Source organism: Pseudophryne corroboree, chromosome 10, assembly GCF_028390025.1.
Source record: "Pseudophryne corroboree isolate aPseCor3 chromosome 10, aPseCor3.hap2, whole genome shotgun sequence".
NCBI classification, from domain to species: domain Eukaryota; kingdom Metazoa; phylum Chordata; class Amphibia; order Anura; family Myobatrachidae; genus Pseudophryne; species Pseudophryne corroboree.
The window spans coordinates 372,002,746-372,029,321 of NC_086453.1; the positions used below are offsets into that span (position 1 = coordinate 372,002,746).

General features: G+C 51.4%; 1 protein-coding gene and 1 long non-coding RNA gene across 5 annotated transcripts in view; one reads left to right on the top strand and one right to left on the bottom strand.

The window, feature by feature from the left end:
• Positions 1-2,158: 2,158 nt before the first annotated feature.
• On the bottom strand, positions 2,159-3,616 carry LOC134966758 (uncharacterized). The gene is made up of 3 exons (XR_010188704.1): positions 3,573-3,616; positions 3,092-3,199; positions 2,159-2,688 (listed from the first exon to the last, which is right to left on the bottom strand). It is a non-coding gene; the product is annotated as an uncharacterized LOC134966758 (long non-coding RNA).
• Positions 3,617-19,183: 15,567 nt separating this feature from the next.
• Positions 19,184-26,576, top strand: part of ROBO3 (roundabout guidance receptor 3) — a 510,456-nt gene continuing 503,063 nt past the window's right edge. For 3 of the 4 annotated variants that reach the window (XM_063943744.1, XM_063943747.1, XM_063943745.1), the window contains exon 1: positions 19,185-19,772. In XM_063943744.1, coding sequence (XP_063799814.1) covers positions 19,610-19,772 — 163 coding nt within the window. In that variant the 5' untranslated portion in view covers positions 19,185-19,609. Of the gene's footprint in view, positions 19,773-26,576 lie in introns of all 4 variants that reach the window. The other variant, XM_063943746.1, reaches the window with a different exon arrangement.

A 26,576-nucleotide genomic window follows, 5' to 3' on the forward strand; every position in this document is an offset into this window, starting at 1 on the left:
CAAAACACAAAGGTATACTTACTAGTGAAAAAGTTATGTGCTTTGTGTAAAGGTGGGTACACAGCTGTACAATACAATCCTCAGCTGATCGGGTTAAGGCTCGTAATCAGCCGGGCAGTGTGTGTAATGAGCCGTGACCCCCTGTGAGTCAGAGGCAGCAGTACCGCCATCATCTCGCTGCCCTTAGACGATGGCGGTACTAAATTTGTTAAAATCTTATCTCATCTATCAGTCATGAGAAGGACGTCTATTATCACAATATTTGCTAACGCTCCCTGATTTTTAGGCATTGAAAGATTTGTCCATGGCAATGGGGGGTCATTCCAAGTTGATCGCTAGCAGAAAATGTTCGCTGTGCAGCGATGATGCAAAAAAACAGCACTCCTGCGCAAGCTTATGCGGCGCAATACGCACGCGCGTCGTACTATTACAACGAATGATGTAGTTTCACACAGGGTCTAGCGAAGCTTTTCAGTCACACTGCTGGCCGCAGAGTGATTGACATGAAGTGGGCATTTCTGGGTGTCAACTGACCGTTTTCAGGGAGTGTTCGGAAAAACGCAGGCGTGCCAGGAAAAACGCAGGCGTGGCTGGAAAAACGCAGGAGTGGCTGGGCGAACGCAAGGCGTGTTCGTGACGTCAAAACAGGAACTGAACAGTCTGAAGTGATCGCAAGCGCTGAGTAGGTCTGAAGCTACTCTGACACTGCACAAAATTATTTAGTAGCCGCTCTGCGATCTTTTCGTTCGCACTTCTGCTAAGCTAACATACACTCCCAGAGGGCGGCGGCATAGCGTTTGCACGGCTGCTAAAAACTGCTAGCGAGCGATCAACTCGGAATGACCCTCCCCGATGTCCCTATATTTCTGCTCTGAACATTTGTTTAGCAGTGCTCTTATCCTGCAGCCATGTATTCTCATTCCCGGGCCTTAGGAGTGTATGTGTACTGCTAATTCAGAGAATATATTATTATCACAGTCATACGTACATACACCGGCTGTGCAGCTAAGTCTCCCTGGAAACTATTTTGCAATTCTGGAAACTGAGGTACAGTGCCTCATGCCTCAGTGATGTCACCAGATTGGAGTGAATGTTTAGGCTGTATCTGGTGCAGCCCCCCCATAAAGGTCTGGCTCCGCTGTGTGTGGGTGATGGCGGCAGGGCCGTTTCTTGGGGCAGGCGAGCAGTGCAACCGCACTGGGCGCCCGCCGCGGCACTAACTGTGGCTCCCTGCTTCCCCCTCCTATTTCTCCCCGAGTTACCCGCTCGGGGGGCGGAGTTTCACAGAATGACGCGGTTGCGTCGTTACGTCACGACGCAACCCCGTCACTCCGCGAAACTCCCCCCCCTTCCCCGAGCGGAGTACAGAGGGGGATCCAAGTTAGAAAGAGGGAAAGGCCGGCGCAAGGAGCGACTGGTGAGGCGGGCCGAAGAGCGGTAATCGCCTCTGTAATTATTCTCTCTCTCTCTCTCTCTCTCTCTCTCTCAATGTGTAAAATGGGGACACCTGCCGTAATGTGTGAAATGGGGACTCTTGCCTGCCGTAGTGTGGGGATTTAATGTATCAAGGGCATTGCGGTGTGTGGCATAATATGGTGCAGGGGGCATTACTGTGTGGGGCTTAATACGGTAGAATTTTTTTTTTCATGTGGTGGTCGTGATCTGTTGGAGCAGGGTCAAAAACTGGATTGTGAGGTAGTCTTTTCAGACGAGGCCACACCCATTTAGACGAGGCCATGCCCATTTAAATGAGGCCACACCCCCTTGCTGGGTGCGCGCGCAAGTTTTTTTTTAATCTAGGTGTGTGTGTGTGGGGGGGGGGGAACGACACATTTTTTTATGTCATGGGGGGCGCATTTTTAAATCTCGCACTGGGCGCCAAACTGGCTAGAAACAGCCCTGGATGGCGGTACTTTAACATAGGCTTACCATACCATCCCTTTAAACCGGGACACTAATGAATTACACAGGTGCCGTAGCCTGCATGTCACCTGGTTGTAATCAGCCACAGAACCTGTGTAATCCATGAGCGTCCCGATTTAAAGGGATAATATGGTAAGTCTACTTTATCATGTCATATAGTGAATTATATCTGTCACCTCAGACATTTACAACGCAGAAAGATTCCATTTACCTGTACGCGATTCTATCAGCCAGGGAAATAATTTTATTGCATTGTACATTTCAGAGGTATTTTATGCAGAACGTATTCCACCTCACATAGCACAAGTGCCATTGAAATGTAATTAAACAGGAGGCTCGGAGGGGGTTTTGTCAAACAACAATGCTGCGTTATGAAGTGTAGGAATAGGATATGGAGGTGATAAAAGGGAGAAGTCTAAGCGAGCGGCAGACCCCCAGACACATCTGTAAATGTTTATTCAGACTGAGGATGCTACAAAGGAAAGGTAAGAGCCGGGGATTCAATTACGCAGCCTGTGATTGGAATCAGCCGCAGCCCAGGCAGGTGGCTGCGGCTTCCTACAGGGAGTCAAGTGGCCTCCGGTTACCGCATCTAAGAAAGCTGCAATCCCTGATTTTATCAGGGAATCCTGCAATATGCTTGTCACATTTATACGGGAACAAAGTCCCACTGGGTTGCGTTCTGGACCTTGGTTCCTGGACGTTCTCTGTTTTATTCCTTTGCTCTACTTTCCTTTGTCTTCTCCATCCTCTTCTGCTATTCCGCTTCTCTCCCAGATTCAAGTAAAAGAGAAAATGCAACAAATAAGACACAAAGTTTGTGCAAAAAAACATAAAACAAAACACAAAGCAAGTAAAAAAATATGATGAATTGGTGTAATACTACATGCTGGTGATACACTGAATTTTTATGTTACCTATGCTTCTGAAAAACATTATATATATATATATATATATATATATATATATATATATAGGGTGAAAGCTCTTTATTATCATTTTAAAAAGTTGAAACAAACAATTGTATTTTTAATGTAAAAGAAATGTTCATTATCATTTCCTTTTAATTCAAATGTGAATTTGAACTATACTGTCTCAACAATAAAAAGATGTATGTTTTTTAAATATTATTTTTCTTATTTTATTGTTTAAGGGCTGAAGACCTCACCTGTGTCTTGGAGCTCTAGCTTCCTGCACAGAGGGCTGTAGCACCGGGGTGCTGGACTGGGGCTGCAGCAGAGTACAGGTGCACTTATCACCTCCAGCACCTGTACAGCTGGGAGGAAGCAGAGAAGGTGCTACAGTGGTGAGGACTGGAGGTCTCTGGACTTCTCATCACCAGGTACGTGTATATTATTTCTGCTTCATGTAGTACGGAATGGTGAGGATGGGAGGACACTAACGTGGCGTGAGAAGCACCTGAGAAACCGCTGAATGATCCCTCAATGGGAGCAGTGACAAGTACTAGAATATTTGCCTACTTTGGAAAAAGCATTTCAGGGAGACTGTGAAAGCAGCACCCGTGAGCGTGGACTGTTACACTGTACGTGGACTGTTCCGGCCGAGCATCGGTGTTCATGAAGATCTACTTGTTGACGAAAAGACATAGATACATTTCAGGGCTTGCTCATGTATTGTGTATTACTCACCTGTGGTTCCATATAAGTGGCCACAAGAAACCCTGGGGCAGATGTATTAACCTGGAGAAGGCTAAACCAGTGATATGTGCAAGGTGATAAAGGCACCAGCCAATCAGCTCTAATATGTAAATTAACAGTTAGGAGCTGATTGGCTGGTGCATTTATCACCTTGCATATATCACTTCCTTATGCCTTCTCCAGGTTAATACATCTGCCCCAGTGTGCCTTACAACCAATGCAAGGAAATGGCACTGCTGACCCCATTTGAAAATGTGTGTATGTGTGTGTATATATTTACCATACTATCCCTTTAAATCGGGAAACTCATCAATTGCACAGGTTCTGTGGCTGAGGTTGCACTATCATTACAGATAATAAGGAACCACTGGGGTGTCGCCCACAATAGTGCCGTGACTAGACATTTTAGCGCCTTGTGCAAGAAATGGCATCGGCGCCCCCCAAACCCACCCCCTCAAGGTGCAAATAAAAGCTGTGTATTTGTTTCTTACATATTAAGCTCTAGGGTATCTATATATCTATCCTGATTTCCAAAGCAGGCCCACAGGAGTACAGGGAAACCACCGGTGGGTCCCACTGCCTGGGTGCCCATTCCTTCCTCTAGGGATCAGGTTCCAGACTGTGCACTTGTATTATCCGTGGTAGATATGTTGCATTACACTGCACAAGTCTATTGTGTATGTAAAGCCTCTGTAGTGCTTGGTCACACCCCCTTTGCAGGCTGACCACACCCCTAAGTATGGGCCCTTGTCACTGCATTCCCCCGGGGGGCCTTTCATGCCCCAGTCCAACACTGTTCCCAAGTACATGATAGCTATATAATGTGAGCGAAGTGCAGTCGGGGGGTTGTTAGGCTGTTCAGGGAGCCGGGGCGTTTGCTGCCATTACAGGGAGAGTTGGTGAGTATGTTACTGGCCTGCAGTTCAGCTCTGTTAAACATAACAATATCTGTAGATATTTCCAATAATAATGCTCTGCTTTTATACAGCTGGCTTAGAACCTGTGGTGAAGAACGGACGTAGAGGCTTTGGCGGGGACGGCTGGACAGAAGAGGCGATTTTGTATTCATCAAACACATACTGGCCGGGGTGTAATGAAGTCCGAGTTCAGCGGACGTGCGGGATGCTTGTCCAACTCGGATGTTTTTTTTTTAAAGGGGCAATTATGTACGAGGCTAAACCATGCCATATACACGATTGCCCCTTTAAAAAAAAAAAAAAACGGGGCAAAAAAAAACTTCATTACATCCCGGCCACAGAATGGGAATAAGTCACTCCCCACTACACATATGGAGATTAGTCACCCTGGACTTCAGAGACCTGACCGTACAAAAGCACAGGCCGGGCACGTTATCCAGGTCCTTGTCTCCAAGGTGACTTCTAATATCCATATAACGTCCAGTAGGAGTGCGTCTTTTTATCCAGGTCCTTGTCTCCAAGGTGACTTCTAATATCCATATAACGTCCAGTAGGGGTGCATCTTTCATTATACGTTATGTTTCTTAATGGACGCTGAAGCATTAATGGGTCTCTGTTTATACTAGTATTATCTGCAGGAGTTACTATGTGTATGACTGACTTGTATCATGTGTAGCTATTACGTATTAATACATATAAATTAATTCTGGTACTATTATCGTCATTCCCCAGTCTGTGCCATTATCGGTCATATAGGAAACCTATGCCTTGTATATACTGAAAGCAGCTATCTATCCGCTGTCTGTGGCGTACGGCACTAAGCTATACCCCCCACTTGGAGTAAATGCGGCACCCGCCACTCAGAAGCACTTTCCACACAAACATAATTACACTGTAGTCCTAATTAACATGTTTACAAGACCCTCTTATTGTTATCACAGCACTGGAATGTTTACATGTAATTACAATTACTCCAACTTAATGAATATTATCTCGGCACAGATCATAAGCGGAACAATTTTGTCACAATCTGTTTAATTAGACATTGAGGAATTATCCTGTTGCAAGAGATAACCACGAGACCAGCGTTTACGGATATTATTTTTTTATTTTTTTAAATCTTATACCATATTCTTCATACAACCAAAAGTCCAGATTTAATGCAGCTAAAAGGCTGCGTCTATTATTATTGTGGGTATGGTCACGAAAAATAGGGAGAGCTGCGTGAATCAGCGCAGTTCGTTTCTGGAGCGCCATACTCTCATAGTGCAATTAGCCTTCAGACTTCAGGTAAGAGACGGGTTCTAAGCAGAGTAAATCTTATTCTAAGAAACACTAAAGCTAATAAAATCAATATCTTAGTCTAAATAGACATATTTTCAATGATTGCAATTTTAATCACTGTGATGAGATGCTGTATTAATGCGGCCAGTGGGTTTGTGTATGGAGGGCTGAGTCAGGAGCCGAGACAGGAGAGTTGGCAGTATGGATAGGTGAGTCAGGAGCCAGGACAGGAGAGTTGGCAGTATGGAGGGCTGAGTCAGGAGCCAGAACAGGAGAGTTGGCAGTATGGATAGGTGAGTCAGGAGCCGAGACAGGAGAGTTGGCAGTATGGATAGGTGAGTCAGGAGCCAGGACAGGAGAGTTGGCAGTATGGATAGCTGAGTCAGGAGCCAGAACAGGAGGGTTGGCAGTATGGATAGGTGAGTCAGGCGCCAGGACAGGAGAGTTGGCAGTATGGATAGGTGAGTCAGGAGCCAGGACAGGAGAGTTGGCAGTATGGATAGGTGAGTCAGGAGCCGGGACAGGAGGGTTGGCAGTATGGATAGGTGAGTCAGGAGCCGGGACAGGAGGGTTGGCAGTATGGATAGCTGAGTCAGGAGCCAGAACAGGAGGGTTGGCAGTATGGATAGGTGAGTCAGGAGCCGAGACAGGAGAGCTGGCAGTATGGATAGGTGAGTCAGGAGCCAGGACAGGAGAGTTGGCAGTATGGATAGGTGAGTCAGGAGCCGGGACAGGAGAGTTGGCAGTAAGGATAGGTGAGTCAGGAGCCAGGACAGAAGAGTTGGCAGTATGGATAGGTGAGTCAGGAGCAGGGACAGGAGAGTTGGCAGTAAGGATAGGTGAGTCAGGAGCCAGGACAGAAGAGTTGGCAGTAAGGATAGGTGAGTCAGGAGCCAGGACAGAAGAGTTGGCAGTATGGATAGGTGAGTCAGGAGCCGAGACAGGAGAGCTGGCAGTATGGATAGGTGAGTCAGGAGCCAGGACAGGAGAGTTGGCAGTATGGATAGGTGAGTCAGGAGCCGGGACAGGAGGGTTGGCAGTATGGATAGCTGAGTCAGGAGCCGGGACAGGAGAGTTGGCAGTATGGATAGGTGAGTCAGGAGCCAGGACAGAAGAGTTGGCAGTATGGATAGCTGAGTCAGGAGCAGGGACAGGAGAGTTGGCAGTATGGATAGGTGAGTCAGGGGCCAGGACAGGAGAGTTGGCAGTATGGATAGGTGAGTCAGGAGCCAGGACAGGAGAGTTGGCAGTATGGATAGGTGAGTCAGGAGCCAGGACAGGAGAGTTGGCAGTATGGAGGGCTGAGTCAGGAGCCAGAACAGGAGAGTTGGCAGTATGGATAGGTGAGTCAGGAGCCAGAACAGGAGGGTTGGCAGTATGGATAGGTGAGTCAGGAGCTGGGACAGGAGAGTTGGCAGTATTTATAGGTGAGTCAGGAGCAGGGACAGGAGAGATGGCAGTATGGATAGCTGAGTCAGGAGCTGGGACAGCAGAGTTGGCAGTATGGATAGGTGAGTCAGGAGCCAGGACAGGAGAGTTGCCAGTATGGATAGGTGAGTCAGGTGCCGGGACAGGAGAGTTGGCAGTATGGATAGGTGAGTCAGGAGCTGGGACAGGAGAGTTGGCAGTATGGAGAGGAAACTGAGGAGCTGGGACAGGAGAGTTGGCAGTATGGATAGCTGAGTCAGGAGCCAGGACAGGATAGTTGGCAGTATGGATAGGTGAGTCAGGAGCCAGGACAGAAGAGTTGGCAGTATGGATAGCTGAGTCAGGGGCCAGGACAGGAGAGTTGGCAGTATGGATAGGTGAGTCAGGAGCCAGGACAGGAGAGTTGCCAGTATGGATAGGTGAGTCAGGAGCAGGGACAGGAGAGTTGACAGTATGGATAGGTGAGTCAGGAGCAGGGACAGGAGGGTTGGCAGTATGGATAGGTGAGTCAGGAGCTGGGACAGGAGAGTTGGCAGTATTTATAGGTGAGTCAGGAGCAGGGACAGGAGGGTTGGCAGTATGGATAGGTGAGTCAGGAGCTGGGACAGGAGAGTTGGCAGTATGGATAGCTGAGTCAGGAGCCGGGACAGGAGAGTTGGCAGTATGGATAGGTGAGTCAGGAGCTGGGACAGCAGAGTTGGCAGTATGGATAGGTGAGTCAGGAGCCAGGACAGGAGGGTTGGCAGTATGGTTAGGTGAGTCAGGAGCAGGGACAGGAGAGTTGGCAGTATGGATAGGTGAGTCAGGAGCCAGGACAGGAGAGTTGCCAGTATGGATAGGTGAGTCAGGTGCCGGGACAGGAGAGTTGGCAGTATGGATAGGTGAGTCAGGAGCTGGGACAGGAGAGTTGGCAGTATGGAGAGGAAACTGAGGAGCTGGGACAGGAGAGTTGGCAGTATGGATAGCTGAGTCAGGAGCCAGGACAGGATAGTTGGCAGTATGGATAGGTGAGTCAGGAGCCAGGACAGGAGAGTTGGCAGTATGGATAGGTGAGTCAGGAGCCAGGACAGGAGAGTTGGCAGTATGGATAGGTGAGTCAGGAGCCAGGACAGGAGAGTTGGCAGTATGGATAGGTGAGTCAGGAGCCAGGACAGGAGAGTTGGCAGTATGGATAGGTGAGTCAGGAGCCAGGACAGGAGAGTTGGCAGTATGGATAGGTGAGTCAGGAGCCGGGACAGGAGAGTTGGCAGTATGGATAGCTGAGTCAGGAGCCAGGACAGGAGAGTTGGCAGTATGGATAGGTGAGTCAGGAGCCAGGACAGAAGAGTTGGCAGTATGGATAGCTGAGTCAGGGGCCAGGACAGGAGAGTTGGCAGTATGGATAGGTGAGTCAGGAGCAGGGACAGGAGAGTTGGCAGTATGGATAGGTGAGTCAGGAGCCAGAAAAGGAGGGTTGGCAGTATGGATAGGTGAGTCAGGAGCTGGGACAGGAGAGTTGGCAGTATTTATAGGTGAGTTAGGAGCAGGGACAGGAGAGTTGGCAGTATGGATAGGTGAGTCAGGAGCCAGGACAGGAGAGTTGGCAGTATGGATAGGTGAGTCAGGAGCCAGGACAGAAGAGTTGGCAGTATGGATAGCTGAGTCAGGAGCCGGGACAGGAGAGTTGGCAGTATGGATAGGTGAGTCAGGAGCCGGGACAGGAGAGTTGGCAGTATGGATAGGTGAGTCAGGAGCCAGGAGAGGAGAGTTGGCAGTAAGGATAGGTGAGTCAGGAGCCAGGACAGGAGAGTTGGCAGTATGGATAGGTGAGTCAGGAGCAGGGACAGGAGAGATGGCAGTATGGATAGCTGAGTCAGAAGCCAGGACAGGAGAGTTGGCAGTATGGATAGGTGAGTCAGGAGCCAGAACAGGAGGGTTGGCAGTATGGATAGGTGAGTCAGGAGCTGGGACAGGAGAGTTGGCAGTATGGATAGGTGAGTCAGGAGCCAGAACAGGAGGGTTGGCAGTATGGATAGGTGAGTCAGGAGCTGGGACAGGAGAGTTGGCAGTATTTATAGGTGAGTCAGGAGCAGGGACAGGAGAGATGGCAGTATGGATAGCTGAGTCAGGAGCTGGGACAGCAGAGTTGGCAGTATGGTTAGGTGAGTCAGGAGCAGGGACAGGAGAGTTGGCAGTATGGATAGGTGAGTCAGGAGCCAGGACAGGAGAGTTGCCAGTATGGATAGGTGAGTCAGGTGCCGGGACAGGAGAGTTGGCAGTATGGATAGGTGAGTCAGGAGCTGGGACAGGAGAGTTGGCAGTATGGAGAGGAAACTGAGGAGCTGGGACAGGAGAGTTGGCAGTACGGAGAGGAGACTGAGGAGCTGGGACAGGAGAGTTGGCAGTACGGAGAGGAGACTGAGGAGCTGGGACAGGAGAGTTGGCAGTACGGAGAGGAGACTGATGAGCTGGGACAGGAGAGTTGGCAGTATGGAGAGGAGACTGAGGAGCTGGGACAGGAGAGTTGGCAGTATGGAGAGGAGACTGAGGAGCTGGGACAGGAGAGTTGGCAGTATGGTGAGGAGACTGAGGAGCTGGGACAGAAGAGTTGGCAGTATGGAGAGGAGACTGAGGAGCCGGGACAGGAGAGTTGGCAGTATGGAGAGGAGACTGAGGAGCCGGGACAGGAGAGTTGGCAGTATGGAGAGGAGACTGAGGAGCCGGGATAGGAGAGTTGGCAGTATGGAGAGGAGACTGAGAAGCCGGGACAGGAGAGTTGGCAGTATGGAGAGGAAACTGAGGAGCTGGGACAGGAGAGATGGCAGTATGGAGATGAGACTGATAAGCCGGGACAGGAGAGTTGGCAGTATGGAGAGGAGACTGAGGAGCCGGGACAGGAGAGTTGGCAGTATGGAGACGAGACTGAGGAGCCAGGACAGGAGAGTTGGCAGTATGGAGAGGAGACTGAGGAGCCGGGACAGGAGAGTTGGCAGTATGGAGAGGAGACTGAGGAGCTGGGACAGGAGAGTTGGCAGTATGGAGAGGAGACTGAGGAGCTGGGACAGAAGAGTTGGCAGTATAGAGAGGAGACTGAGGAGCCGGGACAGGAGAGTTGGCAGTATGGAGAGGAGACTGAGGAGCTGGGACAGGAGAGTTGGCAGTATGGAGAGGAGACTGAGGAGCCGGGACAGGAGAGTTGGCAGTATGGAGAGGAGACTGAGGAGCCGGGACAGGAGAGTTGGCAGTATGGAGAGGAGACTGAGGAGCCGGGACAGGAGAGTTGGCAGTATGGAGAGGAGACTGAGGAGCTGGGACAGGAGAGTTGGCAGTATGGAGAGGAGACTGGGGAGCTGGGACAGGAGAGTTGGCAGTATGGAGAGGAGACTGAGGAGCCGGGACAGGAGAGTTGGCAGTATGGAGAGGAGACTGAGGAGCCGAGACAGGAGAGTTGGCAGTATGGAGAGGAGACTGAGGAGCCGGGACAGGAGAGTTGGCAGTATGGAGAGGAGACTGATTAGCCGGGACAGGAGAGTTGGCAGTATGGAGAGGAGACTGAGGAGCCGGGACAGGAGAGTTGGCAGTATGGAGAGGAAACTGAGGAGCTGGGACAGGAGAGATGGCAGTATGGAGAGGAGACTGATAAGCCGGGACAGGAGAGTTGGCAGTATGGAGAGGAGACTGAGGAGCCGGGACAGGAGAGTTGGCAGTATGGAGACGAGACTGAGGAGCCAGGACAGGAGAGTTGGCAGTATGGAGAGGAGACTGAGGAGCCGGGACAGGAGAGTTGGCAGTATGGAGAGGAGACTGAGGAGCTGGGACAGGAGAGTTGGCAGTATGGAGAGGAGACTGAGGAGCTGGGACAGAAGAGTTGGCAGTATGGAGAGGAGACTGAGGAGCCGGGACAGGAGAGTTGGCAGTATGGAGAGGAGACTGAGGAGCTGGGACAGGAGAGTTGGCAGTATGGAGAGGAGACTGAGGAGCCGGGACAGGAGAGTTGGCAGTATGGAGAGGAGACTGAGGAGCTGGGACAGGAGAGTTGGCAGTATGGAGAGGAGACTGAGGAGCCGGGACAGGAGAGTTGGCAGTATGGAGAGGAGACTGAGGAGCCGGGACAGGAGAGTTGGCAGTATGGAGAGGAGACTGGGGAGCTGGGACAGGAGAGTTGGCAGTATGGAGAGGAGACTGAGGAGCCGGGACAGGAGAGTTGGCAGTATGGAGAGGAGACTGAGGAGCCGAGACAGGAGAGTTGGCAGTATGGAGAGGAGACTGAGGAGCCGGGACAGGAGAGTTGGCAGTATGGAGAGGAGACTGATTAGCCGGGACAGGAGAGTTGGCAGTATGGAGAGGAGACTGAGGAGCCGGGACAGGAGAGTTGGCAGTATGGAGAGGAGACTGAGGAGCCGGGACAGGAGAGTTGGCAGTATGGAGAGGAGACTGAGGAGCCGGGACAGGAGAGTTGGCAGTATGGAGAGGAGACTGAGGAGCTGGGACAGAAGAGTTGGCAGTATGGAGAGGAGACTGAGGAGCCGGGACAGGAGAGTTGGCAGTATGGAGAGGAGACTGAGGAGCCGGGACAGGAGAGTTGGCAGTATGGAGAGGAGACTGAGGAGCCGGGACAGGAGAGTTGGCAGTATGGAGAGGAGACTGAGGAGCCGGGACAGGAGAGTTGGCAGTATGGAGAGGAGACTGAGGAGCTGGGACAGGAGAGTTGGCAGTATGGAGAGGAGACTGAGGAGCTTGGACAGGAGAGTTGGCAGTACGGAGAGGAGACTGAGGAGCTGGGACAGGAGAGTTGGCAGTACGGAGAGGAGACTGATGAGCTGGGACAGGAGAGTTGGCAGTATTGAGAGGAGACTGAGGAGCTGGGACAGGAGAGTTGGCAGTATGGAGAGGAGACTGAGGAGCTGGGACAGGAGAGTTGGCAGTATGGAGAGGAGACTGAGGAGCTGGGACAGGAGAGTTGGCAGTACGGAGAGGACAGTGGTCAGTGGGGACAGATACTTGCCATGGTGCCGTGCTGATCTTCATCTTGAGCTGTAAAATGTTTCCTTGCACATCCTTGCTCTTCATGTCTTGGTAGTAAACCCTGCAAAGTGCTTGCCTGTTGGCGGGTGGACCACTCCGACCTCCAAACTACGGTCCAGTTAGTGGGCCATATTGCTGCAGGATCCAGGCCACATTTGACCCACAGGCCGTAGTTTGGACGCTCCAGTGAGGACTGGTCATTATCATACAAATTTTTGCATCTTAGAACTCTAACAAATGTTATCTTGCTAGAATTGCCAGATTAGCCTTTAAAAAGCCCACACATCAATGACACATCCTGCATGTCCGCACTGCAATTAGTGTCAACTTCACCCAGATCATGCAAGTTTTATATGATGGTAGCTAGCCAAGGCATTGCTGACACGTTTGGGCCTAGGTGGCATGCACAGGCTTCCTGCCCTTGTCTCCCTCTATCATATCCCATCCGACATGATGCAGCACCTGCAGGATCCTGATCATAGAGGCTCTATGATCAGGATCCTGCAGGTGCTGCATCATGTCAGATGGGATTTTCCATAACCGGAGGTAGCTCAGCCTCTTGTATCCTAGCTGCAAGCTACTGCGTGTGCTGTATGGGCCAGAACCAGGGCCCATACAGGGCCAGAATACAGGGCCTAATTCAGACCTGATCGCAGCAGCAAATTTGTTAGCAAATGGGCAAAACCATGTGCACTGCAAGGGGGGGCAGATGTAACATGTGCAGAGAGAGTTAGATTTGGGTGGGGTGTGTTCAAACTGAAATCTAAATTGCAGTGTAAAAATAAAGCAGCCAGTATTTACCCTGCACAGAAACAATATAACCCACCTAAATATAACTCTCTCTGCACATGTTACATCTGCCCCCCTGCAGTGCACACGGTTTTGCCCATTTGCTAACAAATTTGCTGCTGCGATCAGATCTGAATTTGGCCCACATTTCACACTGAGATTGGCTGCACGGACTAGCTTCTCGCACTTAAACCTGTGACAGGCTACGGCCATTTGGCGTGGGGAGCAGACGGCACTGGACAATGGCCCTCATTCCGAGTTGATCACTTGCTGCTGTTTTTCGCAGCGCATCGATCAGGTTACTACTGCGCATGTGTATGCACCGTAATGCGCACGCGCGTCGTACGGGTACAAACAGCATTGTTGCTGTACAATGTTTCTAGCGACGAATCCATTCGCACAACTGATCGCATGGAGATTGACAGGAAGAAGGCGTTTGTGGGTGTCAACTGACCCGTTTTCTGGGAGTGTTTGGAAAACTGCAGGCGTGTCCAAGCGTTTGCAGGGCGGGTGTCTGACGTCAATTCCGGGACCGGACAGACTGAAGTGATTGCAGCGGCTGAGTAAGTCCAGAGCTACTCTGAAACTGCAAAAAACGTTTTCGTCCCGCTCGGCTGCACAAGCGATCGCACACTTGCAAAGCGAAAATACATTCCCCTATAGGCGGCGACTATCTGATCGCAGCGCTGCAAAAAGTAGCTAGCGAGCGATCAACTCGGAATGAGGGCCAATGTTCCTGAAAATGTTTTTTGGGAGTGCCGAGATCAGAGTCTGCGTCTTCTGGCAGCACAGGTGAGGCGGCCAATCTGGTTGCGATTGTGATACAATGCTGTGTCTTCAGATGCAGCACTTGGATCTGCTATGCCAACAGAGGCCTCCTGTGACTATAACATAATCTATCTCTCCCGCTAGGATGTGGGTAGGGCGCCGAGGCACGGGCAAGGGATTGTTGTGTGTGCCTGAAAAGGAGGCATGGCTAACGAGGGAGGGGGCGCGGCCCTACCGTAATCACTCTTGTGAGTGTGTCCAGCTCTTAGGGACAAGCTGTGCTGCACCCAAGCCTTCCCATTACACCCCTTTCAGACATGTGACCCGGGAATTTGCTGAGTCTAGCAAGATGGCAAAGTCCTGGATCTCTGCCCTATGACCCTGGCTGGGAGCAGGGTTGCTGACACGTGACTTAGGGGGACATTTACTAAGCAGTGATAAGAGCGGAGAAGTGAGCCAGTGGAGAAGTGGCCCCATCAACCAATCAGCAGCTCTGTATCATTTTATGGTATGCAAATTATAGATATTACTTCAGAGCTGATTGGTTGCCATGGGCAACTTCTCCACTGGCTCACTTCTCTGCTCTTATCACTGCTTAGTAAATGTCCCCCTTAAGGCCTAATTCACACTTGATCGCAAAAGCAAAATGTTTCTCTAATGGGCAAAACCATGTGCACTGCAGGGGGGGGGGGGGGGGGGGGCAGATGTAACATGTGCAGAGAGAGTTAGATTTGGGTGGGTTATATTGTTTCTGTGCAGGGTAAATACTGGCTGCTTTATTTTTACACTGCAATTTAGATTTCAGTCTGAACACACTCCACCCAAATCTAACTCTCTCTGCACATGTTACATCTGCCCCACCTGCACTGCACATGGTTTTGCCCATTAGAGAAAAGTGTTGCTGTTGCAATCAGGTCTGAATTAGGACTCAAACCTGGACTAAGGGCCTTTCTCACATGCAGAAATCCCAGGATGATGCACGTTCACGGCATCAACGGCGCAGCACCCCGCTAAATCAGCCTAGCGTGACCACTATAAAGAGAGAGTATTTTATTTGATAAATAGCAAAATGTCATCTCATCATATTGTACCTGGCATATTAATCCGTGTATAGAGCTCCGGTAGATTTCCAGGAAAAGCCCTGGACCTGAGTGCCAGGAACTCTCGTAATAATATACAGCAGATGGGGATGCAAATATTGATGTGCGACATTGACGATCCGTCTGACAGATACATTGCATTGTGCAGTGTAATTGGGGAGATCTTAGGTGGCCAATATATGCAAATTATCTATTATAATAGACCCTGACAGGATGTAAGGGAGTAGGAGGAGACTGAGCCATCTAACCAATCCCTTTTTGGAAGTGCGACAGTGTGATGTCTATAGTAAAACTATGCCCCGCCCCCAGCCCACACTACGCCCCAGCCCGGCCCAGTGAACAAGCAGAAAGCAAAAGGGGGGTACGTACAACTTGAGAACAATTTCAGCAGCACGGATGGTGTAGTGGTTAGCATTACTGCCTCACAGCACTGAGGTCATGGATTCAATTCCCACTACGGCCCTAACTGTGTGGAGTTTGTATGTTCTACATGTGCTTGAATGGGTTTCCTCCCACAAACCACAAATATACTGTAAGGTTTATTGGCTCCCAAAATAAATAAATAAACGAATACATTAACCCTGGCGCGCGAGCCGTGTGGCTCTTATCTGCCGTCACATTCTGTGTTTCAATGTAAGGTACCTTGGGGGTCATTCCGAGTTGTTCGCTCGTTATTTTTTTGTTGCAACGGAGCGAATAGTCGCTAATGCGCATGCGCAATGTCCGCAGTGTGACTGCGCCAAGTAAATTTGCTATGCAGTTAGGTATTTTACTCACGGCATTACGAGGTTTTTTCTTCGTTCTGGTGATCGTAATGTGATTGACAGGAAGTGGGAAGCCGAACAGAGCAACACTTGAATTGCTCTGCCGGGTGCTATCTAGTGGACGTCGGCACGCGAAACACTTGAATTCCCCCCATATAGGTGAGGAGAAGCATTAGCCTTATATTCTATAGGACAGGCATTCCCAACCAGGGTCCTCAAGGCACACTAACAGTGCAGGTTTTAGTGATATCCAGGCTGCAGCACAGATGTTTAAATCAAAATAACTGAGCTACTAATTGAGTCACCTGCGCTGAAGCCTGGATATCCTTAAAACCTGCACTGTCGGTGTGCCTTGAGGACCGTGGTTGGGAATGCCTGCTATAGGATGTGCACAAATGGCAGATTAGACTCTGTTCATCAGCAATCTGCGGGTAAATTTACTAAATCTTCTAAAACAGATATTTGGTGATGTTGCCCGTAGCAACCAATCAAATGCTGTCTATCCTTTCACTATTGCCTTTTAGAAAATGATAGCATCTGATTGGTTGCTATGGGCAACATCACCAATTCTCTGTTTGAGAAGCTTGAGTAGATTTACCCCCTGGATAGAGAACACGGGATGTACAATTGATGGTGGAAAAAGGCGGAGGGATTATGTGGAAGAAGTGAGAGGGCCGGAGGGAATAGTCCTCTATACATAGGGGGTAATATAGGATGATACACCTTCGGTGGAGAGGCTGATGTGGGATGTGCTCTCTGTAATACCACCGCATTGCGTCTTCAGACCCCACCATCAGCCGCACCATTGAGATTGAATGACTGTGCGTCTTTGTGCGTGCACACGCGCCGGCGCCACAGCAAGAAATCGCTCAGCTTCTAGGAACCCCGATGTTGCATGTGACCGAATCAGGCCACGAATGTTCCGCTGCAAACCACTCTATCATCTGTCTGGTCGGTGGCACTAAAATAATGACTTCATATTTATTTTAATCCAGAGTTATTTATTTTTTTAAATAATCATTCATAGTTTCACCCCTAATGTTGGGTGTACCAAAAAAAAAAGATATTTTATTTTATTTTTTTCTGTGCATCTTTATTGCATCATTTTGTAATATCCACCCCCCCCCACCCCCCGTGGGTATATGTCACAGTGGCCCTCATTCCGAGTTGTTCGCTCGGTATTTTTCATCGCATCGCAATGAAAATCCGCTTAGTACGCATGCGCAATATTCGCACTGCGACTGCGCCAAGTAATTTTACAATGAAGATAGTATTTTTACTCACGGCTTTTTCGTCGCTCCGGCGATCGTAATGTGATTGACAGGAAATGGGTGTTACTGGGCGGAAACACGGCGTTTTATGGGCGTGTGGTTGAAAACGCTACCGTTTCCGGAAAAAACGCAGGAGTGGCTGGAGAAACGGAGGAGTGTCTGGGCGAACGCTGGGTGTGTTTGTGACGTCAAACCAGGAACGACAAGCACTGAACTGATCGCACAGGCAGAGTAAGGTTGAAGTTACTCTGAAACTGCTCAGTAGTTTGTAATCGCAATATTGCGAATACATCGGTCGCAATTTTAAGAAGCTAATATACACTCCCAGTAGGCGTAGGCTTAGCGTGTGTAACTCTGCTAAATTCGCCTTGCGACCGATCAACTCGGAATGAGGGCCAGTATACAGGGACTCAGGAGCCAGTACTCGCCGCCGTAGTTGTGCTCTGCACTCGATGTATTTCTGTAAATCGCTGCGTATGTTGATGGTGCAGTATAAACACACACGTGCATTGATTTTGAGGAGTAATTGCTGTACAGGCACTGCAGTCTTTCTGAGTAATTATCCCCGGAATAAAGCCCAATTTCAGCCCCTGACTCTCATTGAGTTTAGGTCTCTGTGTCAGACGCTAGATGCCCTCAGATCATCCCGTACTTTAGTGCCCTGTAATGACGCTATTTTGTATGCAGGGACATGAGATCAGGATTTACCCTCATCCACATCCCACCTCCAATTCACTCCGCCACTGCAATTTATCACCGCCAAGAGCAGGCTGTAAGAAAGAGATTATTCCTGCCTCCGTTTTCTGTGTTCCGTGACAAGTAACAAGTTTCAGGGCAGTTTTGCGCCATCCTGCGTCTCCAGCAGGCCGCGGATCAAAATCAGAGGCGGATTAACAGGGTAGCTGGGGAGGTCGCCTAAGGAGGACCCCCACACATGGCGTGGGGGGCAGTGTGGCATAATGTGAACTGGGGGCACTACACACTAACAGCCTGCGATTTCGCATGACGGGCGATTATCAAACAACGCGTATGGATCGCAATGTGCAGGCGCGAGGCCAAACTGCAAAAGAATGGTGCGAAAATTTTGATCGCTAGGCGCACGCAAGTTGATTGACAGGGAGCGAGCGTTTGGGGGGTGGTAACTGACCGTTTTCTGGGAGTGTCTTGAAAAATGTAAGCGTTCCCAAGCGTTTTCAGGGCGGGCGGGTGACGTCAGCTCCGGCCCCGATCAGCCTGTATCGCACAGACTGCACAGTATGGAAAAATTATTAGATGGTGAGAGAGATGCAAACGGATTTGCAGCTGTCCGCTGTCTGGCGAAGTTTTTATACGGCATGCACGTGCATTTGCACACTTGCATGGGGCGGGTTTTCACTCTCTCTGGGTGGCGGCTATCTGATCGCAGGTCTGAATTAGACCTTATATCTAGTAATAACATCGCTGGGGGGATGAGTTCATGTGACTGCCGACGCTGGAATACCGACACCCCGGTTAGTGTTAGGCGCTAACCCTCCAAGCTTAGAGTAGGGGAGGTTAAAAATACTATTTTAATAATATTTGGAGCAGCCAGTACTGCCAGCATGTTCCCGGCCTGGAAATAATTGCTCCGCGTATTTCTCCTATCCACCAGGCATGCAAAAATACCAGATTAATTAGCAGAAATCTAGGATTAAAGTCACACTTCATTAACTGATTCGTATTCTGGGCAAATATTGGCACAAGAGGAAGAAGAAAACATTTTAGAATGACACGATTTTCTGCATGAATATTCATCGCCGGCTCCCGTCCTGCGTTCGCTATTCCCATTATGTCATCAAAGGTAAGTGGTAACTTTGTGCCTGGTATCTGTGGTGTAATTGGGAGGGAGGGAGGACAAGGGACCATTTTAGCAGAGAGGAGGATCTGCATGAGGAGCACTTTGTAATTTGGGGAGGGGGGGGGGGGGTGGTCCAGCTCTGCATCCTCTGGTGGAGTGATGGGTTTCTCCTGTGCATGCAGATAGCTGATGCTGGAAGAGGGGAAGTTTCCTGGTCTGCGGCTCTCATTAATATCACTCTGCTGGGGAGAAGGAGGACTGAGCGCTGGTCTGCAGGAGCAGGACCCCCCGGGGGAGTGTTATTAATCCAATAATTAAACATTTATTGGTCCCAGCACCTGGTTTCTGCCTTTTCCTGGCATCCCCCCAGGGGACCTCCCATCACAACAGCGCTGGAAGGAGGAGGGAGTGGATCTGGGGATGGAGCTCCGGTCTCGCACAGACGTCTGAAGTTATTCTGCAGGATTCCTGACAGATGCCTGGACATGCAGATACCTTGCCGGATAACGGGGACCCCTTCTTCTTCTTGCATAGCTTCTAGTAATTGGGGGGCCCTTCTGTGTATAGGATTTGCCCTGGAGAAGGGGGTGATCTCGTCTTCTGCCTAGGTGTTCAAGGAAAACGGGGGTGCTCTGTTTCTTCCTCCTTCCTCATCCCCCCCCAACCTTGGGGGTCCTCTCATCTACACACCTCTTCTCAAAAGAGGGGTTCTGTTCTGTAGCTTCTGCTTCCAGACTTGGGGCTGTCTCTCCCCATACTTTGGAGGGTCTGTCTTCCAGAAAGAAGGGGTGCTCTCCTGTAGCCTTTGCCACCAGTGAAGGGGTGCTCTTGTCTCCCCGCAGGTTGATGAAGAGGGGTACACCTGTCCCCCACAGCTTCCAGTCAGCATGCTGCGCTACCTCCTAAAGACCCTTCTGCAGATGAACCTTTTTGCAGATTCTATTCCTGGAGAGAATTCCAACGCCACAGACTTATTCTACCAGTTTAACTCCTCGTTCTCCAGCTTCAACGGCAGCTTATTCGATTTCAGCAACCTGACCAGCTTCAATGGTAAGACGGACATTTATATACCCTATGTATGTATGTATGTATGTATGTATGTATGTATGTATGTATGTATGTATGTATGGGGACCCACGCTTGTGGACAGGTGTGGTGGGACCCTTCGCTGCCTAGGACTCATGTTACAGTATTCCAGCTTTATTTGTATTGGAAAGTAAAAAATGGAAGTCACCTTTTGTATTATTCCGGTCAAAGTATATATACCTGTAAATGTGGGAATTTCTATGCTAAATCAATGATAAAATGAATGATGTGAGGTCTCTCAGGTTTACAATATGTAACTTGTGCTGCTGACATATCCTCATGTGCTATTATATCTGTGTAGGGAGATTGTACAGTAGTGATCAGCTTGTGTAAACTGTGCACTGATTGGTATATCTGACGGGAGCCGGGCACTGACTGATACACCTGAGGGGAGCTGGGCACTGACTGATACACCTGACGGGAGCTGGGCACTGACTGATACACCTGACGGGAGCCGGGCACTGACTGATACACCTGAGGGGAGCTGGGCACTGACTGATACACCTGACGGGAGCCGAGCACTGACTGATACACCTGAGGGGAGCCGGGCACTGACTGATACACCTGAGGGGAGCTGGGCACTGACTGATACACCTGACGGGAGCCGGGCACTGACTGATACACCTGATGGGAGCCGGGCACTGACTGATACACCTGACGGGAGCCGGGCACTGACTGATACACCTGAGGGGAGCTGGGCACTGACTGATACACCTGAGGGGAGCTGGGCACTGACTGATACACCTGAGGGGAGCTGGGCACTGACTGATACACCTGAGGGGAGCTGGGCACTGACTGATACACCTGAGGGGAGCTGGGCACTGACTGATACACCTGAGGGGAGCTGGGCACTGACTGATACACCTGACGGGAGCCGGGCACTGACTGATACACCTGACGGGAGCCAGGCACTGACTGATACACCTGAGGGGAGCCGGGTACTGACTGATACACCTGAGGGGAGCCGGGCACTGACTGATACACCTGACGGGAGCCGGGCACTGACTGATACACCTGAGGGGAGCCGAGCACTGACTGATACACCTGAGGGGAGCCGGGCACTGACTGATACACCTGAGGGGAGCCGGGCACTGACTGATACACCTGACGGGAGCCGGGCACTGACTGATACACCTGATGGGAACTGGGCACTGATTGGTATATCTGAGGGGAGCCGGGCACTGACTGATACACCTGAGGGGAGCTGGGCACTGACTGATACACCTGACGGGAGCCGGGCACTGACTGATACACCTGAGGGGAGCCGGGCACTGACCGATACACCTGAGGGGAGCTGGGCACTGACTGATACACCTGACGGGAGCCGAGCACTGACTGATACACCTGAGGGGAGCCGGGCACTGACTGATACACCTGAGGGGAGCCGGGCACTGACTGATACACCTGAGGGGAGCCGGGCACTGACTGATACACCTGACGGGAGCCGGGCACTGACTGATACACCTGATGGGAACTGGGCACTGATTGGTATATCTGAGGGGAGCCGGGCACTGACTGATGCACCTGATGGGAGCCGGGCACTGACTGATACACCTGATGGGAGCCGAGCACTGACTGATGCACCTGATGGGAGCCGGGCACTGACTGATACACCTGAGGGGAGCCGGGCACTGACTGATACACCTGATGGGAACTGGGCACTGATTGGTATATCTGAGGGGAGCCGGGCACTGACTGATACACCTGACGGGAGCTGGGCACTGACTGATACACCTGACGGGAGCCGGGCACTGACTGATACACCTGATGGGAACTGGGCACTGACTGATACACCTGAGGGGAGCTGGGCACTGACTGATACACCTGAGGGGAGCTGGGCACTGACTGATACACCTGAGGGGAGCTGGGCACTGACTGATACACCTGAGGGGAGCTGGGCACTGACTGATACACCTGAGGGGAGCTGGGCACTGACTGATACACCTGAGGGGAGCTGGGCACTGACTGATACACCTGACGGGAGCCGGGCACTGACTGATACACCTGACGGGAGCCAGGCACTGACTGATACACCTGAGGGGAGCCGGGTACTGACCGATACACCTGAGGGGAGCCGGGCACTGACTGATACACCTGACGGGAGCCGGGCACTGACTGATACACCTGAGGGGAGCCGAGCACTGACTGATACACCTGATGGGAGCCGGGCACTGACTGATACACCTGACGGGAGCCGGGCACTGACTGATACACCTGATGGGAGCCGGGCACTGACTGATACACCTGATGGGAGCCGGGCACTGACTGATACACCTGAGGGGAGCCGGGCACTGACTGATACACCTGATGGGAACTGGACACTGATTGGTATATCTGAGGGGAGCCGGGCACTGACTGATACACCTGACGGGAGCTGGGCACTGACTGATACACCTGACGGGAGCCGGGCACTGACTGATACACCTGATGGGAACTGGGCACTGATTGGTATATCTGAGGGGAGCCGGGCACTGACTGATACACCTGAGGGGAGCCGGGCACTGACTGATACACCTGACGGGAGCCGGGCACTGACTGATACACCTGATGGGAACTGGGCACTGATTGGTATATCTGAGGGGAGCCGGGCACTGACTGATACACCTGACGGGAGCCGGGCACTGACTGATACACATGATGGGAGCCGGGCACTGACTGATACACATGACGGGAGCCGGGCACTGACTGATACACCTGACGGGAGCCGGGCACTGACTGATACACCTGACAGGAGCCGGGCACTGACTGATATACCTAACAGGAACCGGACACTGACTGATACACCTGACGGGAGCCGGGCACTGACTGATACACCTGACGGGAGCCGGGCACTGACTGATACACCTGACGGGAGCCGGGCACTGACTGATACACCTGATGGGAACAGGGCACTGACTGATACACCTGACGGGAACAGGGCACTGACTGATACACCTGATGGGAACTGGGCACTGACTGATACACCTGATGGGAACTGGGCACTGACTGATACACCTGAGGGGAGCCGGGCACTGACTGATACACCTGACGGGAGCCGGGCACTGACTGATACACCTGACGGGAACCGGGTACTGCCTGATACACCTGACGGGAGCCGGGCACTGACTGATACACCTGATGGGAGCCGGGCACTGACTGATACACCTGATGGGAGCCGGGCACTGACTGATACACCTGACGGGAGCCGGGCACTGACTGATACACATGACGGGAGCCGGGCACTGACTGATACACATGACGGGAGCCGGGCACTGACTGATACACATGACGGGAGCCGGGCACTGACTGATACACCTGACGGGAGCCGGGCACTGACTGATACACCTGACAGGAGCCGGGCACTGACTGATATACCTAACAGGAACCGGACACTGACTGATACACCTGACGGGAGCCGGGCACTGACTGATACACCTGACGGGAGCCGGGCACTGACTGATACACCTGATGGGAACAGGGCACTGACTGATACACCTGACGGGAACAGGGCACTGACTGATACACCTGATGGGAACTGGGCACTGACTGATACACCTGATGGGAACTGGGCACTGACTGATACACATGATGGGAGCTGGGCACTGACTGATACACCTGACGGGAGCCGGGCACTGACTGATACACCTGACAGGAACCGGGCACTGACTGATACACCTTGGGGGAGCTGGGCACTGACTGATATACCTAACAGGAACCGGACACTGACTGATACACCTGAGGGGAGCCGGGCACTGACTGATACACCTGACGGGAACAGGGCACTGACTGATACACCTGACGGGAACAGGGCACTGACTGATACACCTGACAGGAGCCGGGCACTGACTGATACACCTTGGGGGAGCTGGGCACTGACTGATACACCTAACAGGAGCCGGGCACTGACTGATACACCTAACAGGAGCCGGGCACTGACTGATACACCTGATGGGAGCTGGGCACTGACTGATACACCTAACAGGAGCCGGGCACTGACTGATACACCTAACAGGAGCCGGGCACTGACTGATACACCTGATGGGAGCTGGGCACTGACTGATACACCTTGGGGGAGCTGGGCACGGACTGATACACCTGATGGGAGCCGGGCACTGACTGATACACCTGATGGGAGCAGGGCACTGACTGATACACCTGACGGGAGCTGGGCACTGCCTGATACACCTGACAGGAGCCAGGCACTGACTGATACACTTGACGGGAGCCGGGCACTGACTGATACACTTGACGGGAGCCAGGCACTGACTGATACACTTGACGGGAGCCGGGCACTGACTGATACACCTGACGGGAGCTGGGCACTGACTGATACACCTGAGGGGAGCCGGGCACTGACTAATACACCTGACGGGAGCCGGGCACTGACTGATACACCTGACGGGAACCGGGTACTGCCTGATACACCTGACGGGAGCCGGGCACTGACTGATACACCTGATGGGAGCTGGGCACTGACTGATACACCTTGGGGGAGCTGGGCACGAACTGATACACCTGATGGGAGCCGGGCACTGACTGATACACCTGACAGGAGCCGGGCACTGACTGATACACCTGACAGGAGCCGGGCACTGACTGATACACCCGATGGGAGCCGGGCACTGACTGATACACCTGATGGGAGCTGGGCACTGACTGATACACATGACGGGAGCTGGGCACTGACTGATACACTTGACGGGAGCCGGGTACTGCCTGATACACCTGACGGGAGCTGGGCACTGACTGATACACATGATGGGAGCTGGGCACTGACTGATACACCTGACGGGAGCCGGGTACTGCCTGATACACCTGACGGGAGCCGGGCACTGCCTGATACACCTGACGGGAGCCGGGTACTGCCTGATACAGCTGACGGGAACCGGGTACTGCCTGATACACCTGACGGGAGCCGGGTACTGCCTGATACACCTGACGGGAGCCGGGCACTGACTGATACACATGATGGGAGCTGGGCACTGACTGATACACCTGATGGGAGCCGGGTACTGCCTGATACACCTGACGGGAGCCGGCACTGACTGATACACCTGACGGGAGCCGGGCACTGACTGATACACATGATGGGAGCCGGCACTGACTGATACACCTGACGGGAGCCGGCACTGACTGATACACATGATGGGAGCCGGGTACTGACTGATACACCTGCCGGGAGCAGGGCACTGACTGATACACATGACTGGAGCCGGGTACTGACTGATACACCTGACGGGAGCCGGGCACTGACTGATACACCTGACGGGAGCCGGGCACTGACTGGTACACCTGCCGGGCACTGACTGATAAGTGAGCACATGATTGGATGAGCCAGGTCATGTGTTACATGGTAAGATACAGGTAACACAGTGACTGTTGTAGCATGATAATCCCCTCATTACTGAGCAGGTAATTGGCAGTGGTTACACGCTATGGGCTTTCTGTGGGTTTGTGGAGCTGACGTGAGACCAGTAATGAGTGTGAGGTGCACAGTGCGAGTGCTAGGACGCGGCTGTCATATAACAGTGTCTTCCTATTGATGTATGTGCTGCTATGCTGTAATATAAAGCAGCGCTGAGCGTGTGCACTGACTGACAATGATCACTGACTGCGTCTCACCGTGCGTCTTAGAGTCACACTCAGAATAATATCTGTTCACGTCACGCGTGTGCTATTTATTTTCTCAGCTTTGCATTACGGCCAGAGGCTGCATTGTGTAAGGATGTGCCATTATTAGGGAGGCCAGGTCGGGGTCTGTCTGTGACCATTACACAGGACAAACTCCCTCACTAGGAGCTGACACTAAACTAAACGTGCTACACCGCCGCCCACTAGTGGCTGCCACCAGTCACTACAGCACTGAGCCCGAAAAAGTTTTGGAAAACTTCTGTTTTTGATAATAATAATAATAATAATAATAATAATAATAATAATAATAATAAATTCTTGCATAATTACTACATAAATAAAATTATTATTATTATAATAATTTTATTTATGTAGCGCTCTTTCTCCAACAGGACTCAAGGCGCTTTACAGACCTTTATATACACCCATCCAGTCTCACTTCTGTAACTATCTCCTCAGTGACCTTTCCCAGCGCAGTGCGTTATATGAGTGTTGCCGCCATATAGGCGGAGAGATGAAACGTTCCGGAGAACGTCCCATTTCCGGTGTACACATTAATCCGTTATCATTCCTGTCTGAACCATAAATGTCCTTAGAGTTAATTGAAGATACAATTTGAAATGCACCACGTCGGACTGATCTCTCTACGTTAGCGGTACGCTATCAGCCCATCGCTACCGACAAACATGGCGCAAATCGGATGAACCAATCAAACCAATCATTGCCCCGGGTTGCTGTGTACACATTGGGGGTCAGTTTGTCGCAGCGCAGCGATCGGTTCGGAACTGTGCATGCAGTCGTCGGTGCCCAGCGATCGTCTCTGAGACAGAGGCGGTCGTTGGGCGGGAGGGGGCTGAACGGCCGCCGTTTAGTAAGCCGCCGTTTAGTAGACGCGGTCCGGCCAACGCAGGCGTGGCCGGACCGTTGGGGGGGGCGTGCCACGGCAGCTGCATGACAGCTCTCCATACGCTGTTCCTCCTCTCAGCATGTATTGCTTTATATGGTAACTGGAAGGGTTCTCTCTTGTTATGGCTTTACTTTGTACCTATCGGAGATTGCACAGCACTGAGTAATCCTATATAATAAAAGGCTAACGCTGCTCCTCACCTCTATGGGGGGAATTCAAGTGTTTTGCACTAGATGGTGCCTGACGGAGCA